This window comes from Corvus kubaryi, unplaced genomic scaffold (assembly GCF_017639235.1).
Source record: "Corvus kubaryi isolate FWS band 111438036 unplaced genomic scaffold, C.kubaryi_AGA036_p1.0 37385, whole genome shotgun sequence".
NCBI classification, from domain to species: Eukaryota; Metazoa; Chordata; class Aves; order Passeriformes; family Corvidae; genus Corvus; species Corvus kubaryi.
Window position 1 is genome coordinate 19,259,437 of NW_024581127.1, and position 18,960 is coordinate 19,278,396.

General features: G+C 38.9%; 1 protein-coding gene across 3 annotated transcripts; it reads left to right on the top strand.

The window, feature by feature from the left end:
- Nucleotides 1-59: 59 nt before the first annotated feature.
- On the top strand, nucleotides 60-18,549 carry EBAG9 (estrogen receptor binding site associated antigen 9). Of its 3 annotated transcripts, none has more exons than XM_042035704.1 (8): nucleotides 64-223; nucleotides 6,008-6,183; nucleotides 7,104-7,201; nucleotides 10,540-10,618; nucleotides 10,824-10,982; nucleotides 12,906-13,013; nucleotides 14,026-14,117; nucleotides 18,017-18,549. In XM_042035704.1, the coding sequence occupies exons 3-8, from the start codon at nucleotides 7,119-7,121 to the stop codon at nucleotides 18,135-18,137; spliced, it is 642 nt and encodes a 213-aa protein (XP_041891638.1). In that variant the 5' UTR covers nucleotides 64-223; nucleotides 6,008-6,183; nucleotides 7,104-7,118; the 3' UTR covers nucleotides 18,138-18,549. The 3 variants fall into 3 exon arrangements, with proteins under 3 accessions (XP_041891637.1, XP_041891638.1, XP_041891639.1); XM_042035705.1 differs by lacking the exon at nucleotides 64-223 and adding an exon at nucleotides 5,451-5,484; XM_042035703.1 differs by lacking the exon at nucleotides 6,008-6,183 and having other exon boundaries at nucleotides 60-223.
- The last annotated feature ends 411 nt before the right edge of the window (nucleotides 18,550-18,960 follow it).

Below are 18,960 nucleotides of genomic sequence, written 5' to 3' on the forward strand. Positions count from 1 at the left end.
CGGGAGGCGGTGCGGGCCGAGCGGGGCGGGCCGGGGCGGGAGGCGGTGCGGCCGGAAGGGGCGGGCGCGTCTCCCGGGTGACGGGGCCGAGATGGCGGCGCGCGAGGCGGTGGTGGAGCGGCGCGCGCCTGGCTCTGGATGAGGGGCGGCCGGAGGCTGCGGGAGCGGCCGCCTCGGCCCCTGGAGCCCCGCGACCCCCGGCGAGGCCTCCCCCCCGGAGCAGGTGAGCGGGGAGGGCCGGTTGCTGCGCTGCCGGGTGCCGCTTCCGCCTTGCTGGGCAGGGGCCCGGCCTCGGCGCCTTCTCTCCCGGGCAGAGCCTCCCGCGCGGTTCTCCCGAGTCGGCGCCCCCGCCCCGCTCCGTGCTCGGGGCGCCCCTGCCCCGCCGCGCTGGGGCCGCCCCCCCCCGGGCCTCGCCCAGCGGCGGGGCTGCTCGGCCGGCCGGGAGCGCCAGGCCCGCGGCCTCTGCCCGGCTGGTCCGGGCCCCTTCCGGGGCGAAGAGGCGGGCATCTCGTGGGCTGGGAAGAACATGAAGTGGCCGAGCAGTAGATAGGCAGTGTTTGGGTTCTGGGGGCTTGGCACCCTGTGGCAAAGGGTGAGGGCACACGTCCTGTCGGAGCTGGTCGTGGGATAGCATTGCTTGGGGTTACCTACTGTTCACCCTGAGCGGCAAATTTCATAATACGTAGTGTGACGGTTTCTTAGCACACTTTTAAAGCCTTAAGAATCGCTAACAGCTCACAGAAAAATTAAGTGCTGCCATCTGGCCTCGATGCCGTCTCTAGTAATATTTAAGCCTTGGTTGGTCGGTAGTACCATGGCTGGTAGGGCACTGTTTTTTGATCATGAATTCACAGAGTAAGTGCCTGAGTTGCATATCTAATGAAAAATTGCATAGCTTGCTGCTTTATAGCTATGTGGAAATATAGATGTGCAGAGATTTCTTTAGGCCCTCTTGCAGTGTGCATTGTTTGTAAATAGCTGGTTCTTGTCAAGACAGGCATTGCAAGATGATTTTGTGGTAGTAACAATGAGTGTGTAAATTTGTTGTCTGTGGCATTCCATGTAGTTACAGAAAATTTAGGTCCAGGATGGCAAATAAGGACTGGAACAGAATTGGGGTCTCTTAAACTCCAGTTTTATGTCTGAGAACTTCAGTTTTATGAAGTGAGTTGTTACATGAATTACTGCATTATGTAAAAGACTTGTTGCAAAGGTGAATGAAGTTACAGTGTAGTCTTACAAGATTGCATTACTTCAGTGTTCTATATGCTGGTTTTCAGAAGACAGTGGCAACAGGTAAGGAATTGTCAAAGAATAACTGATCAGGCAGTGGACATAAACTTTCTGTTTTAATTAATATTGCTTGAAGAGTAGATTTTTTTTTTCTAATTCAGAACAGAAAGCTTCAGGAGTTCACATTAGTATGGCTGGAGCTATATTCAGTTTCTTGGAGAGGAAGGGGTGAGATGTGGTGGTATTACTATAGAAAGTTTATGGCTGTGGGAGTAACATGTTTAAAAAAAGAGTTGAAACTCCATACATTGTATATCAGTCTAGAAATAACTGAAGAATTGCCAGCAGTCACCAATTTTTGCTGCCTTTAGTTGGAGCAACAAACATTCTGTCTTTTGGTATCTTCTGCAGCTTTTGATAGTATCTCTTTCTGGATTTGAGTGTCTTAGGTGACTTTACTCTGCCTATGATTTGTGTGAGGGAACTTTCTTCTGTCCCAGCTACTTTAACCGCGTAGTTAGGGTATTTGCACTGAAAGTTGGAACATCAGTGTTGAAACTACAGTACCTTTACCTCCCACAACCACTTACCTACAATTAGATAGAGGATATGCCTCCTAATCTTCCCTTTTGATTCAGCTTCTCTCACTAATGCCATAATAGCATGGCTTTAGGGTTCAGTCATGCTGCCACTTAATGTGTCTATTTATCAAACTCAGTGGTCAAGACAGGTAAGATTTTTTCCCTCCATACACAAATGTTCCCAATTTTACGTTTCTTTGTAAAGTGATGAAAAAACCAAGAAACCAAAAAAACCGACCAGGAGGAGGGCAGTGGATCCTCTCATGAGGCTACAGAGTTATGGTTGCTGTCTTTGAAATGCAGGAAGTGCTGGTTGTGTCTTTCAGTACATGGTTGAAAGCTGTTCTTGAATCATTACATTGCCTTTTTAAAAATACAGAGTATCTATACATCTTGTAACATACATGATTTGGAGGAGGATTTGTGTGCTTGAAAACAGGTTTTTTATCTATCTACTAATCTTCATAAAATTCCATCTCCCTATAAACCTACTTGCTCATCTTTAAGTTGTTGTGGCCATTCTACTTACGTAAATCTTCATACAAAATAAACTTTTAAGAAATTCTATCCTTACCACTGAAACTTTGCTAGGTTTTTATCAGCTGTTCTGGTGACAACACAAAAACACCACTGCACCAGTATGGAGTTTGGTGCTGACAAGTGTAAACACTCAAGGCTGTGTTAATCTTCTGTACTAGGAAATGAACTTCTTGTTTTGCTTTAGGAAGGTGAAGCTTTTTTTGTGTCTCCTTATGTAAATTGGAGGGGAGCCTTTCAGTTTCAGACAAGTTATTTTAGGCATCATCATCTGGTTATTTATCTAGCTGTGTTCAATATGGGCTAAAATCACTGATTCCAAGGTGTGTTCCTGTTTACATTCCAGAGTCGCAAGTGAGCTGATGTGAAAGAAAATGTAATCAATTCACAAGACACTGGCAATACAAGGTGGAAATTTCATTTCAAAGATGATGATATCTAAAGAAAGCTGCACTGTACAAACAGTTGGCGTTGTAGAGGATCAGAGGAGAGCAGGATGGGTGCTCTATAATGACTGTATTGCATCTTTTTCACTGACATTAAAGATGAGTTCACTGAGAGGAAACAAGTTTCTAAAATAATTTTAGTGCCCCAAAGAGACTTTATTTTAGGGTTGTCTCTGTCTGTAGAAATCCTGTTTAAGTGGTATTTGCGTGTACAGTTAGATATGAAAGAGGAAGTGTTTCTCCAGGTGCCAGTGTGGTTATCATTCAATGATAAACAGTGAGAGTCTTGCTTATTGCACCACAGTTGACTAACCAGTCCGAGGGTGGACTACACTGGCTACTGTCAGTGAAGTCAGAGGTGCCAGGAGTTCTAATGAGGCCACTGTTGCAAGCTGTACAAAATGTAAAAATGTTCAATAAATCTCTGAACTTCCCTCCCTTCAATTTCCTTTATGGGTCCCTAAAATGTTTAAGTTGCCTCATTCTTCTGGCTTGGCTCTGAAGTGTTTAACATCTCGTGGCTGCTGTCCTTTAGTCCTTTCTGTGCTCATATTCCATGTGAACACCTGTTAGGACTTTTTACCAATGGAAGGCAGTATGAGATGCACAAATCAAATTCCAGCTAAATTTGGCGTCTGTTACGAAATTGTTGAGTTGACCATGAGTATTAAATTGATTAGGATTCATGTCTTGACTTATTTCCTTGTTTATGTCTGTTGAAACGGAAGTTCATTTGACACAAAGTCTGATAAATATAATGCATTAGAAACAGTTTCAGTAGTGGGAGAAGAAAATCCCTATCCCGTTTTATAAATGGCAAGCTAAGGCATGAGGTGTGATACGCAGAAGGATGTATCAGGCTGGCAGACAACTCTTTCCAGATTTCCTGGATTTTAGTCCATTGTTTCACATTTGTCTCTATCAGTTAAGAAATATTCTAGGATTCTTGATGTAGCACTGCAACTTTGTTTTATGTCTCTGTCATCCTGTGTTATAATTGACTGCTGATACAGTTGTAGTTCCTTTTGGGATTGCGTATCAAGGAAAGGCTTAAGAAAAGAAAGACACAATGTTGTGGCCTAAATTAGGGTTCTGTGTACATCTGTATTCATTCAACTACTTTAGAATATGAAATGGTTTAGCTTGAGAACTTTAATTAACTTAAAAAAACTCCCAAATGCAAAAGAACCTAACCCCAAAAGGCACCGAACAAAACTCAAAACCTTTAGCAAACCTTTAACTTTTCAGGTAGTGCTGTTCTTAGAGCAATGATGCACATGTTTCAAGTGCTGTTTCAGACAGAGGGGAAAATGCTTGACTTGTCCTTACCTTGAGACAATAATTGGTTCAAGATTGTGTTTAAACAGCTTGTAGCATATTGCTAAAATGAATATAGATATACTGCTTCATATCATAAATAGCAGTATAAAACCTAGGTACACTGAGAAAAGTTCTTTTTAAAGATGAATGATTGGTAACACTAGTATGGCTGGCTGATAGCATATTGTTGACAAATCTCTGGTTGTGTATCTGACAGTTCATAGTGTATAGAGCTTAATGGGGAAGACTGCAATCAATGCTCAGAGAAGAGGTGGGCAAAACAGTGCTTACTGTCTTAAACCATAGAGTCACTAAGGTTGGAAAAGACCTCCAAGGTCATCAAGTCCAGCCTTTGAAGGGCCTAATTCTAGCTCAGCTGAAATGAAATGCAGCTCTATCACAAATATGTTAAGTGGCCATATGTCTCATTTTAACTCTGAAATCACTGCTTGGAAAATCTCCACAAGGAAAGTGGAGAGGTGCAAGTTACCTGATTGTCATGGGGAATGGTGATAGCTATTGAACTCTGCCAGATGCACACACGGGAGATACTGGAAGTGTAGTCATTCATGTATGGGAATGACCTGGCAAATGGATTAACTTCTGGTGGTTAATTCTTGTCAGCAGTGGGCTTCACAAGTCTACTGACTCTGCAAGCCAGCATCCTTGTGGATTCTGGTTTTTTCAGTTGTTTATATTGAGAACTCAGTACAGTATACGATTTGATATATGAAAAAATGGAGATGAGTGGAAAACTGGGCTCATTTATATGTACACATATATGTATTTGTAACTGACACACTTCAACATTGTTCTGGTTTTAGTTTTGCATTTAGTAATCTTCCTAATTCCTTGACTTTAGGCATAAATAATAAGGTTTTTGGTGGCTTCCTAAAACCTTCTCAGTCAATAGTTAGGAGTTTTTTAAAATTAGGATCTGTCTGTACTGTCCAGTGTAGCAGTTAGACAGCCTGAACAAGGGAAAAGAGCTTTACTCTCGCTAATATTGAGTACTGTTCTACTCCTTCCCTCCTGCCCCCCAAGCTGGGAGGGTGGAGTGAGCTTCTAAATAAGCTTCTTTTCAGAAACAATGTATTTTTATAATCACTTCAGCAGGTCGTGTGCTCTTCATGCCTCACATCCCAGCTGTCCCCTCGATAACTTCTAGCTGCCTCTCCTAAAAATAGCATTTTTTTTCACCAATTCAGTGTTAGTTTGCAGTAATTTCTACCTTTAGGATAGAGAACTTTCCATCTAATTACTATTCACTTCTCTTTCACTAACTTTCATTATTTCCGAATCATCAAATTCTTGACTGATGCATTCTTCTGTCATCTAGATATGGTCAACATTGTTCATTCTCAAAGGTAAGGAAGTGCTTGAGCATAATATGAATTGATGGTCCAGTCTGTTAAACTAAAAGCTAAACATGTCAGACAATATCTGTTCTTCCTTCTTTGTGGGAACTGACTGCTTTCTAATTCTGTTAGATAAAGAGCCAATCCAACCTTGTATAAAGTCCTCTACATTTTTAAGTCTCCCATGAAATGAACTAAGATAACACAAATGTTGAAGTAGAGGTGATACGTGTCCTATGAGGCCTTTCTCCTGAGCTACAGCTCGGTAGCGCAGTCTGTAATTTGGTGGTTGCTGTTGACTTAAGCCTTCCATTTTGCAATTAAAGGGCTCATTTGTTTAATAGCCCCTATATGATTTTTCAGTAACAGAAATTCCTGTTCTGGACAATATTTGAAACAATATTTCCAGTAGTATATAATTCCAGTGTTTAATAGTAGTTACATTATCTAACAAATGAGCACCAATAAAAATAAATCTATGCTCCGTGAAGCTCACGAATCCCATTATGTACCTTTTTAATAAAATCCTCAGGACAGTATTGGAGCAGCCTACCTAATGATCCACCTTCCTGACTCTTCCTAACTTAAAGCCTGGAATATAAAAAGTGATTTAAATGCCATAGCATATTTGAAATCAAGCTGTCCTTCCATGGAATACTCATGGCCTGAGGAAAATGTCACAGGGCTGCCTTCTCTTCTCACCAGGAGGTATGTTAAACTTGCAACAGAAAATGTTGTTACAAGTGTAGATGTATATAAGAAAGCTATTTGTGAAGCCTAACCTCTTAGTCTTTGCTCTGAAATGTTCACCTGTAGAAGAGACAAAGGATCCTTGAATTCCAGCAGATTATTCTGAGTCAGTCTGTAGCTGTTCAAGGTGGTGTGTTGGAATGATGTGATATGATGAGTATAAATTCTCTAGATTATCAAATTGTCACATGAAAAAATAGCTACAAACAGGAGTGGCTTCAGCCAAAGATGAATTTTTTCTTGGCTGTGTTTGCTGTCATGATCCAGTCAGGCACAGAAATAATCAATAGCTCTGTGGGTTAGCTGGTGCGATAGTGCACATAGGATGAATAGTCTTTCTTTGATGATAATTTTTCAGTGAGACTAGTTCTAAAATAAGCAATGTTTGTTCTCATCATACATTTCCAGCAAAATGGAAGGTAAATTTAAATGACCAATTTTGGGGTTTCACTTACTGAATACATCTATAATTTGTATATGCAAGACATGCTCAAGCAAGCAAGAGCTTCTCTTGGATGATTGTTCTGTTTTGCACTGCCAGTGTCCAGTGCCACTGGTAGTGTCTGAAACAGACTGGCTGCACACGCACTGCAAACAGTTGCCTGTGCTTCCCCTTTAAGAGTGTCTTTAACTGTGACTTTAGCTGTGATTTTGTGCTGTTTCTTTAAAGGCCATGTATATTAGATACTTGTATTATTTGCATCAGTAAAATATCCTGATAGTTGGCAGGTAGCATCTTTGCTCCAGGTACCTGCTCTCTTTACTTGCATTAATATAGTTTCACGGAATGCTCCTTGCTTAGCAGCAGCTGAGATAATTGGCTTTAAGTACTGTATAAAGATGTATAATCCTCTGCATCTCACTTTTTTCTTTTGCAGGAAGGGTTTCTCACCATGGCCATAACACAGTTTCGACTCTTTAAAGTCTGTACTTGCCTGGCAGCAGTGCTTTCTTTCATTAAAAAGTTAATATGCAGGTAAACGTGTCTTATTTAACTTGGTTACCTTTTCTTTTTTAGTTTTTCAATTACAGGTTCTTGCACTTCTTTTCTTCTCCCAGCACCCACCCACCACTTTAAACAGTTCTGATTTTACTAATTGAAAAACAATCAAGACAGATGAAAACTAAATCAAATTCATTCTTTAATTTGCATATTTGTTCAGAGTGCCAAAAGTCTGTGTAGTGTATTTGTGAGTGTATTTTATTGTATGGTAGCCGAATGAGGTTTTGTAAACAGCTATTGACAGGGTTTTAAAATGGCCATGTCAGACTTGAAAAGCTGTGCTGCACATTTTCAAAAAGTACTTGGCAAGTGATAGTTCATGTTTTAAGAGATTCAGTTAATGGGAGCATCCACTCTGTCATCAGTCAGTAGGCTTTCATTATAAATGTAAGCAATTCTCATCCTGTTTGTCAAAAAACAGTTGCCTGAGACTTTAGATTCTTCTGCCTATTGAAAATTCTTTCAAAAGTTTGGAGGACGGTGATTAAAGTTCAAGGGAACCACATTTTTTTTCTTTTTAATGATGAATAATGTCTTCTTTTTTGCACTTTTTTAAGTTAAATGTGGTTTTCTTTTGAGTTGTAGACTCATGAGTGCTGTAGCGTAGTACTTGGAAGCAGTCTAAAAACACTCAAGAGTTTAATGTTGTGGAGTAAGAGAGTTCAGTAATACATTAGCAGGGTACCTGAGGCAGATGATCTTGGCACTGTGCTGTCATATGAACTATGGTGCTTCCTGCCACTTTTGCAGCATGTTGTTTACATGAACAAAAAGCAGTCTAGAGCATTGTATTCTCCTTTTGTGTATGATGACAACTACTTTGCCAGTGAGTTTAAAGCACATGCAGAATTTGTAGACACAAAATAACTGTTTATTTCCTCTTCGCTTTTACGTATTCCAAGAATAAGAGGAAGCTCTTGACTTGTTGGTAAATTTAATGCTGTATACAATTATATAGGTGTCAGCCTTAGTTCTGTGATTTGAATTCCAAATTAAACTAAGAATACTTGCTGTTCAATTTCTGAAGGAAGTCAAAACACTGGTTGATGTTAATTTCTATATTATGTTGATGCTTCATTTCTCTAAGTGTAAAGGTATTTTTTATGAGCAGATAATTGTTCTGTAAGTGTAGTGACAATATTTTCATCCTTTTTTCCAACTTCTAAATGAACTGTAATCTTGAAATGAACAACTGAGAAACTGCTTCAGAGTACAAAAAGTAGAAGAACCTTTCTTTGGTGAAGAGCAGTTAGTTGAAGAAATGAAAATTTTAAATCTTTCACAAGTCACTGGATCAAAATAATTCAGACCACTAACTACAGATGTTTCTTCTGTTTACTGTCAGCTGCAAAGTGTAGCTTGATAAATTTTGTTTTCCTGTAATGCACCCCTGCATATAACTATGTTTAATAACCAGCAAATGTGATTTAATTAAATATGCATTTTAATTCAATGGATATGAGCTAGTACTTAGATTACATGGCTTACATTAGGTTTTCATTTGAACCAGTGTCTGTTGAGATAGTGAAACTTTCTAGGCAGCACAGAGGTTACATACAATACTAGTTCTTTCTTTAGTTAAATATTTTCTTGATAAACGGCAGCCTGCTTGAATCCGGTTTTCAGGAAGTAAAAGGTGTAAGTATAAAAAGAGATGACACTTCCTTCCATTTAAAATCTCTAGTTACCCAACTGAGAAATCTGGATGCTGCTTATTAGTAGGGAGAAACAAACCAAAGAATTCTTGAGGCATTTGGCATTCAGAGCAGTGGTCAGTATCTAATGATGGCTGTGGAGCAGCTGTTTTATAAGCATCTTGTTCCCTTGCTAGAAGAAGTGGAGATATGTAGCCTTCCTCAGTGCTGCTCTGGGTACCACATTCTTTCCGATGTTGTATGACAAAAGCTCTTTCCTTCTACCTTCAGTCTTCTTAGGGTAACCATTTTGACTTCATGAGTGTTTGTTACAAGCCACTTGCTAGAGTCTTCTAGATCATATAAATAGAGAAACTAAGTGCATAAGAGATGGCTTAGAATAGTATTAACTATAAATAGTATTAAAGATGTGTATGTTGTACAGGTCTGAAGGAGGATGTGTCCAAGCTTCAGTTTCCTTTAGAGGTGTGAAGTAAATCTTGTCAACTGGAAGTCTCTAATGTGTTTGAGGGAACAGTGTTTTCACCTTCCTTTACACCTAAGCTCTGTTGCTTTTCAGCTTAAATGAACAGTTTGTAAAGGGACTAGAGTTAATTATATAAAACTTAAAAATTTGATGATAACGCCTGACCTTTCCTAAGGAGGAATATTTTTGGTCTAAAGTAGAAAAAATACATCTAGTCACTCACCAGCATACAGCAGAGGTGATATTACAAGCAATTCAACTAGTCAGAGTTGATAGTATGTTCTCTAATACTAAAACTAATGGATAGAAACTAGAAATTGAAGTTTCCCAGTTTTATTCTCATCAGTAGTAAGAAAAAACCCTTTAATTTTCTAAGCTACATAAGGTCAATTACATGACTGCTTTGCTGTAGGAGCTTACGTTCTTTGGAGAAAACTTAAGTGTGAGCCTGAGTTGCATTCTGTTGTAAGGTGTTAAAATGCAGTGCATGTCAGCTAAGAATATTTTAATTATTATTCTGATCTTTGAATGCTGTCATGAAGTAAGTATCTAGGTGGTTTATTTGCAATTAGTGCATTAGTGTTGTTTTCAGTTAAAATTATTTTATATAGTTGCTGAAATACATTGAAACAGTATTCTTTAAGTAGAAGCGTGACTTGAACAAAAGCTGTTGACTTGCATAATCTTGTACTACCCCTGTTTAGACTTTGAAGGAAAAAGAGCTTTAGAGGGGCTTTCAAGTCAAGCAGCTCAGAAAGCTTTGTTAGACACAGCTTAAAATTTAAGACAAATAGAAAAATTTCTCATTTTACAGTAGAAATGGTTCTTTGACAAATGTAGATCGCTAGCGCTTGCTTCATAAGCATTGACAATCTAAAAATTGTAACTGAATTATGCAAGTGAGTTAGTCCATTTTCATATTTCTCAGAATTATTTCTCCTCTATTTCACTGCAATTAGAAAAGTAAATTGCACTTTGAAATTCTTGTGAGCACCACTTTAAGTTCATGATGAAATTCCTTTGCCTAGCAGACTTACTACTGACAATAATTAACACAAAGGTAATTGAAGCACTAAATGTTTTAGCCATGACTATTTTCAGTAGTGCTGTTCTCAGACTTCCTTTTTTGTTTTTTTAAACTTAGTGCTCATGTTTTCAGAGCTTGGAGGAATCCTACATTTTTCTTTCAGGTCTGGAAGAGGGCGAAAGTTAAGTGGAGACCAAATAACTTTGCCAACCACAGTGGATTATTCATCTGTTCCTAAACAGGTAATTGTTAAAGTGGTAGGTAACTTAATCTCTTAACAGGGTGATTATACAAGTCCTACAATATTGGATTGGTATATATCCAAGAAAGATATAATACTATTATATATGCTATATAGTATTAGGTATATATCTTAGCAAGATATAAAAAGACAAGTTTTTACCTGCACATAATTAATATTAACTTGTACCATATACTCATATTCAGCCTGAAGTAGAAGACTGGTCTTCATGGGATGAAGATGCACCTACAAGTGTGAAGATTGAAGGTGGCAATGGTAATGTGGCTGCTCAGCAAAATTCTTTGGAACAAATGGAACCTGATTATTTCAAAGATATGACACCAACTATAAGAAAAACTCAAAAAGTAAGTATTCCACTTTCAACTGTACTTATGGAGGGTTTTCCTTGCTTTAAAATAGGCTGTAAGTAAATTGGCAACTTACAGAAGGTGTTGTTGGTAAATGAGAATAGATGCCGGTGTATAGTTTAACGTGTTCAATGTTAAGATCTTTGAGATCTTAACAAATATGATGTCATCACATGTTCACATCTTTAATCTTCATGTTATTAGAAACTTATGAATAGTTTCATAGTCTAGAAGTTCTGGAAAGTATAATGTGAGAACCCTCTAGTCACTTGTGTTCATATCCTTATTTGAACAAAGACATTCCATGTCTTGCTCTACTGAAGTCTGAAGGAGCAGCCCTGCTGTTTCAGAAAACAATGATTATTTGTTTCACCAAGTTATATTGGGGAGGCTGGAATTAGGGAACTGGTATTTCAAAATAGCTTGTTCTTCAAATATCCATTTTTACTATGGAGACAAGACAGAAGGGCATATCTACAGGAGCATCAACATTGTAAATAAATGCTGATTAAAATCTGGTGATTGCAGGTTTTGTTTTTATGTGTAAATCTTCCAGCTGGGTACTTACAGGCCTTTGAGCCAATTGGAAAACCTCACAAGTACTGGAACAGTTTACCAGAGAAGTTGTGCAGCCTCCATCTCTGGAAGTTTTTTAAGCCCCAAGTGGATAAGCCCAAAGTACTTTCATCAGCCTCAGAGCTTTCAGGAGAAGGTTGGTTTACAAACCTTCTGAGGCCCCTTCCAAACTGATTCTTCCTGTGGTCCTATGAACTGGAGGTGATACTGGTGTCAGTTTTCTGTACATTCAAGATCTGCAATATCCTGTGGACTAAATTCTTCTAAGGATTTTGATTTCCCAAAATCTGAGGGACAGAAGAGGACTAGGGAGAGGTAGATTTCTCCTTTATATCTCTTGACATTTTTTGCCTAACAGAATGAGCTTCAGGTTCAGAACAAAACATAGGAAGAGTCCATGCTGTTTGAGTACTGTATGCTGGGTTTAGTTTAAATGTATCTCTAGGGATGACTGCAGGCACTGTAAAGAACATCTCTGTTAACTTGTCCCAGTTAACCCCATTCATGATGAATTTGTATTTCCACTGAATGTCTCGATAAAACCCTGCGATTTGAGGCAGAGTCTATTTGTGTTGCCACTCATCTATACTCATCTATTTGGAAACAGAACCTCAGTCAAATAACAGAGGCTGTCATTGCTCAGTAAGATTGTCTAGTCCTGTTTCCTTTCTTGGATTGATGCTAGCGTTTGTACAGGCAGTGGAGCTGTGGATCTGCCTCATTGGGAAGCAGCAGAGACTCAAAGTAGGCTAAACAAAGTTCGTGACTTGAGGTCAAGACAAATGAGGGATACGTGATCTTGGCAACTGTTTTGGGAAAAGCACCATTTTTCAGCCAAACCAGTACAGAGCTTTACTAGTTGATGTTACTAGAGAATTTGCGGCTATTGAAACTGCACAGATACACTACTGGAGTAGCTGAGAGAGCTGGCATTATAGTGCAGTAGAACTGTGCAGACAGCACTGTCCTCAAAAGTAGTACCTTGAAGTGACCTGTCACAGAAGCAGGATTTCTCCAAGGAATTGGTAGCTTTTATGAGTACTGGGAGATGTGGCTATTTGATCTATGATCCTTTGTGCCCATTCTCTGTCTTGATATAGTCACAGGTTTCCATGCAACTAAAGAAAAAGATAGTGGGGGCAGGAGGAGTTCTTGTCTTTTGCATTTAGCATCTTTCACTTATCAGTTCATTTGGCTGTGCAGCTTTCAGAACCTGACTAGGTTTGAGGCACAGTGAGGTGTTGTGTGGCTGAACCTTCACAGGCACAGAGATACATGATCACCAAGGAATCTGTGCAGTGCTTTGATTTACCACTTTTTGTTCCTTTTTTTGAATATTTTCAGATAGTTATTAAAAAACGAGAGCCTTTAAATTTTGGGATTCCAGAGGGAAACACAGGATTCTCTAGCAGATTAGCAGCTACACAAGATATTCCTTTTATTCACCAATCTGTAAGTATGCTCTAAATATTGATCTTGTACTTGTCGGTTAAATGATGTTCTGTAGGGGAAGGAATAGTCTGCCTAAGGTCTTGTGGAATAATTTAAATTGTTTTAAAATTGAGTGAAGAATGAAGTAGTCCAATATGTTCTGCTGAGAAACTTGACCGACCAGTGATAAAAAGGTAAGAAGCTTCCATGTACTTACATGCTTGCAAATCTGCTAAAACAATGAACTATACGTTTTGGATTTTACACAGTAAGTTACTAACAAAAGAGTAGAAGGCTTTTTTGAAAGCCTCTGAGTTACCTTTGCTTTATTATCTTGGACCTATTTTTAACCTTCTGCTTTTCCCTTCCTTTCTGTAGGGATTGTAATGTAACAGTCTCCTAATTTTTGCTCCTTAGCCTTTGAAAAAATTGCCTGATGACCTAACAGCCTCTCAGTTAGCAGGAGATACTCTCCCTCCCTTGCCCTTTGCCTTCTTTAACAGTGCTTCTCCTTTGATTAACATTGTGCACAAAAGGGTGCAGGCAGGAAGCAGTATAGAATGGTCATGCCACCTCCTTGTACTGTTTGTAATGAAAATAGTTCAGGAAAGGACTTTCAGTGAGTAAAAGTGTCACTCGACTGATACTGGACATAAAAACATGTGGATGTACATGTTGGTTTGTCCATGCAACCTCCAGAAATCTTTTACATTGCCTACTCATATAATCTGCACAATTTATGTTCCTCTTGCTAAAAATGCACTCCACTACTTCCTTCCTGCCTTTCTTCAAAAAAACCTTTGACAACTGAAAAAACTCAGTATTAGAGCAGGGAAAACAGCATAGACAATAAGATGAGAAGCACTGCAATACCTGAAATATTTCTGAAAGTCTGAAGCATTAAGGTTAAAAATAAATAGGTTAAAAATAAATGTTAAGGAAACTTTACTGTCATCCAGGAGCCACTCTGGCAGTCACACACCAATGTTTTATCTAATTTTTCTATGTGCTTAGAACTTCTCTTTTGTTTCAGCCTGAACTGGGAGACCTGGATACTTGGCAAGAAAATACTAATGCCTGGGAAGAAGAGGAAGATGCTGCTTGGCAGGCAGAAGAAGTTCTTAGGTAATTGAAATTAATATAACACTATGTAAAGGTTTTACATGTAAAAGAGTCACTTTTGTTTATCTGACCCCTTTCTGGTAAGTGCCAAGAATTGTTAAATGCCTCTTAAGACAAATTATTTTTATGCATCTAATCTCTGTGTAACTGGTACTCAGCAGAAGACATTTTGGATCTAATTAATTTAGTAGATGAGATAGTAGGGGAAATATGAAGATCACTGGAACATTGGAACAACACATTAACACACACATGCGGGTGCTAAAAAACCCCTACCCCAACAAAGCCCCACCAATCCCAACAATTTATTGTGTTCAGATCATGTTTCAGCTTGATGAAGTAAAATACCTCTTGATGTCCTTATAAAAAGTTTCATAATCATGTGCTTAAGGTAAAAATAGTTCAGGATAGAAGGTGAAGTGGTAAGTATATGCTTGGAATCCCTGTAGGAGCTAAGCTTTTCTTGCTAACTTAACTAAACTAGCTGATGAGGCTGAATGTAAAATCAAAGTCTTGCACAAAGTTAGTGTGAATACTTCTTCTGTTCAGTTTGTGTTCTTTTTTACTTTCATTTCCTTTAAGGAGTATGGAAGGTAAAGAGATGGAAATTGAGTTTAAATTAATCATACACAATGATTTGAACTGGTCGTGACTTACAGTTTTGTCAAACTTTATTGCTTGCTACATCATCAGGTAACCAGCCTCAGATAGCTTTAGCTTCCTAGGCTGTTCTAATTCTACTCATTAAATCACAAGTACATGGCTTTTGTGGTTAAATAGTGATAATATGAAGTAAAGACATGATGCATTAAAAAATCATTCTAAGGAAAATAGGTGTTTTGGAAAAAAAAGTATTTTGATCAACTATTTATTTTAATGTTTTGAAAAAATTACTTTTTCAATCTGTGTAATAAGACGAGGAAAGTTACCAGCCATTTTCAATGTGCTAATCATAATTAGAATTGATTCAATTGATTATCTCTGTGTCGTGTTCTGCAGCAGCTTAACATGTGAGAATAGGGTTGTAATGCAAATATTTTTGTAAACTTAATCAGGTATCTGAATGTGTACATTCTGGTCAATACCTTGTCTTTTTTTTTTTAACTTCATTACTGTTTCAGGTCTTGTACCAAAATACAAGCTTCGTGATATGAATGATGTGCTTTTGGACTGTTTTTGTTCCAAGGATAGTACTTTTTCCTGTAAAGAATATAAATAGGCTCAGTAAGATCTCTAACAGCTCAAGTGCAGTCTGCTGAGACTGAAATGAAAGGCAGTGAAAATACTGATTTATTTTTTTTAACTGAGAAATGAAATAGCTACTTTTGCTAACTGCAGAGGCTGCATTCTACTTTACTTAACCCATGCTACATTCCATTACAGATGTTTTTAGGACTATCAAAAGTAGTACTCAAACTCTCTGAAGCAGGGATTTGTCGTATACAAATTAGCTGCTAAAAATTGTCTGGTGTATGTCTGTGCCAGTTTATTCTTGGAGTGTAAAATCTATGTAGTAGATATTTCCAGGATGGTCAAAGGTATATTGTCTGCCATCTGTCAGGTTCATGCTCTAGAATACTTAGGAAGAGAGATCTCTTATATGGTGATAGCAATGGGGTTTCCCAAAAGCTTAATTTTTTAAAGTGTCATGTTATTTGGTTGAACCTATCCTTAAAGATTTCAGCCTTTCACCTCTAGTATTGAAAGGGTTCAACTAAAAAGGTTAATTTACATAGGATTTCTTTTTGGTCTTAGTAAAAAGAATCAAAGTGTAGTTATTATAGAAGGGATGTGTATCTAAATATTTCCAGTAGATAGAACGTGATCAGAGCTCCAGCTGTCTCTGTGACTTACTGCTTGGCCAGCTATGGCTGGCTACCTCAATACAGTTGGTCATTGTCTAAGCTGTATCGCAGCTGGGTAAAGTAAAACCTTTGTTTTATTCATGATACAGAATTGACAATGTTTGTCTGTAAACGAGTGAAGTATTGGCTGATTTTTAGCAAGATTGATAGAAAATACCTTCTGAGTTTAGTTTCTCTTGCAGTAGACATCAGTGGTGTCTTTAACATCTGACATTTAACATAAAACTTAAGTATAGTACTCGACAGGCCTGGCTCTGTTTTCAACAGTCTGTAGTAGGGAAGTGGTATGGAGTCTCTTCTTAATGCTAGAAGTCAGCATCTTGGTCTGCAAAATGATCTGCAGATCCTGTGGCCTCTCTGGTGACTAAATGCATAAGGGTAACACTTGAAAGGAACATTTATAACATTTCAGACTGCCAAATAGAGGACAGAGTCCCCCAACGTTCCGGAGTGCTAATGCTGACTATATTCCAGTGGTGCTTTTGGAGAATGAAATGAGTATGCAGAAAAAGTAAGGGTCACCCTTAACCTGCTGTGTCTGGTACCTGTTGGTACTCAGTAAGACCAGGATAATTTTTGTGTAGTAATGGAGTGCTGATCAGCCATGCAAAAATGGGCTGTGTCCTGCTGAATAGCAGTGAAGACTCTATCCTGTGGGGTCTCCGGTGAGTTGATGTGTAAGCATAACAGTTGAAATGAGTACATACAGTAAGTCAAATGCTCCCTGGAATCAAGGTATGCAGAAAGACAGTGCTGAGGAGTAGGCTCTCAGAGCCTGAGAAGTTCCTGTAGTCTCTTTTTTCCCCATTCTCTGGCAGCTTCTGGGCTGGGATACACTGAAACTTTCCAGTCAGGGATGAATTGGTGTAGTGGATGATAAACTGGATTTTCAGTTAACTTGAGTTAGTTGGCACTTCGTTTCTTCTGCAAATTTTAGATACCTATCTGCAACTTCAGACTTTATATTACCAACGAAGTTTTTTTCCCAGTGGAAGCAGTTGAGCTCACATGTTTTTAGTTTATAGCAGCTACTTGTTTGTATTTTTTGTTGGCCAGTTGCTGTGTCTGAGATGAGGTGAAGGTCTGTCTCTGGGCAGAACTGAATGCAGGTTCTTGGCCCATAGAGGGTGCAGAACCGCTGCTGTGCGCAGGAGCTCTGTGTCCTGTGGGTCATCCCAGGGAAAGAAAGGCAGCTGCCATGATCCCTCACTTCAGAATTGCACATGAACAGCAGCATCAACACCATGTGGCTTTTTGAAACTCTACTGCCTCTACATATTGGCTGGTGTGCATAGCACTTCCTCTCTTTTGCATCAGTTCAGATATGTGGGAAATACAAAAATCTGCTACTGTAATGTGGCAAATATTATTACTCTGCATATTGCTAGACTGACAGCTCTGTCAGCTGTCAGCTGGAATGTACAATAATGGGTGACAATCTCAAAAAAAAAACCCCAAACCACCAAAAATGCCAAAACTTTTGAGCTGCTGCTGAATGCATTAGATAGACTTTTAGTTTTTGCTCTAGGCCTTATAACTGTCCTATACTCTCACTGATTCACTTACTCTGAATCTTTGAGAAGCTAGTGGCTTTAAAACTGCAAAATAATTGAACAAATATTATTGACTAAAACTAGATTGGATTAGGTTGGATGTTGTAAAAAGGTTCTTCACCCAGAGGGTGGTTGATGACTGGAACATGCTCCCCAGGGAAGAGGTCACAGCACCAAGCCTGACAGAAGTATTTGAACAACCCTCTCAGGCACATGGTGTGATTCATGGGGATGGCCTTGTGCAGGCCAGAAGTTGGACTTCGATGATCCTTGTGGGTTCCAACTCAGAATATTCTACAGTTCTGGATTAATCTGAAAAAAGGACTTCAGCACAGTGAAAGAATGAGTGTTCTGAGAATGACAGTAGACTGAAGTTCTTTTTTTATAAATTATAATAATCTGTGTATTGACAGAACCTTAAGGTATGACCATGCTGAAAATTGAATGTCTGTTATTTAGTAGTTCATGTTTTCTTTAATTACAGACAACAGAAGATAGCAGAAAGGGAAAAAAGAGCAGCAGAACAACAGCGAAAGAAAATGGAGAAAGAGGCACAAAGGCTAATGAAAAAGGAACAAAACAAAATTGGTGTAAAACTGTCCTAACAGAAACCAGGCAGCAATGGCAGTGCCAGTGGAAAGAGAATTTCAGCTCTACAACATATGTATTGGTATTGATTTAACTATTTATAGGACTTCAACACACTGCTTGGTTTCAATGCATTCTTCAGGTCATCTTGGAAGCCAGGATTTTCCCAAAATATCTTGAACTACTAGGACGTAGTTCTTAAAGGAGAAAAGCCCCACAGAAAATCATGCCTTGATGGAATGTTTCCTGCAATAGTTCTTTCCCAGCACCCTTCTTTGCAGCAAAAGTGATTGACAAGGATGGTGATTGAAAAACACTCTTAATGAACAGCTCAAGCCTAGAGAAAAGAATGTAAATATTGAGTGGTGGGAAATCTACCTGTATTGTCTGTGCTTACCTGAAACATGTAATTAAACAGTTTTAAAGAAACCTTTGCTTCCTGCCTGATAAAGAATGTCTGCTTTTGCTCTTTTATCAAAGTATATGTAAACACTTGAGAGTTTTCCATGGGAGGTCATATTGACCTGTGTAGAAGAAAATAACTGGTTATGGATGACCTGCAACTCAAGATATGCTTCTGGTAGGTTATGCAACAGTAGAACACAGGTTACAGCTGAACATTGAAAGTGGATTTCTTGTCACTTTGCCACTTCCAGCTTCCTGTGCTCCCATTTACATGCGACACTGCAGTGACTACCAGCAGTGGCATCACTACACAAGAGTGGTGCACCTTTCCTACAAAGGCTGACCTTGCAGATGTAAGGGAGCATTTTAATCACTTACTTGTATTGGTAAATTTGTATTTCTAGCAGAAATTCTTCTTACAGATAGGAATCCTCA

What these genes read in the sequence shown, in the direction of transcription:
- EBAG9 (XM_042035703.1), top strand. Translation starts at nt 7,119, where the DNA reads ATGGCCATAACACAGTTTCGACTCTTTAAAGTCTGTACTTGCCTGGCA. An exon ending in CTATAAGAAAAACTCAAAAA is followed by an intron (nt 10,983 to 12,905) that starts GTAAGTATTCCA and finishes GAATATTTTCAG; the next exon opens with ATAGTTATTAAAAAACGAGA. An exon ending in TTCCTTTTATTCACCAATCT is followed by an intron (nt 13,014 to 14,025) that starts GTAAGTATGCTC and finishes CTTTTGTTTCAG; the next exon opens with CCTGAACTGGGAGACCTGGA.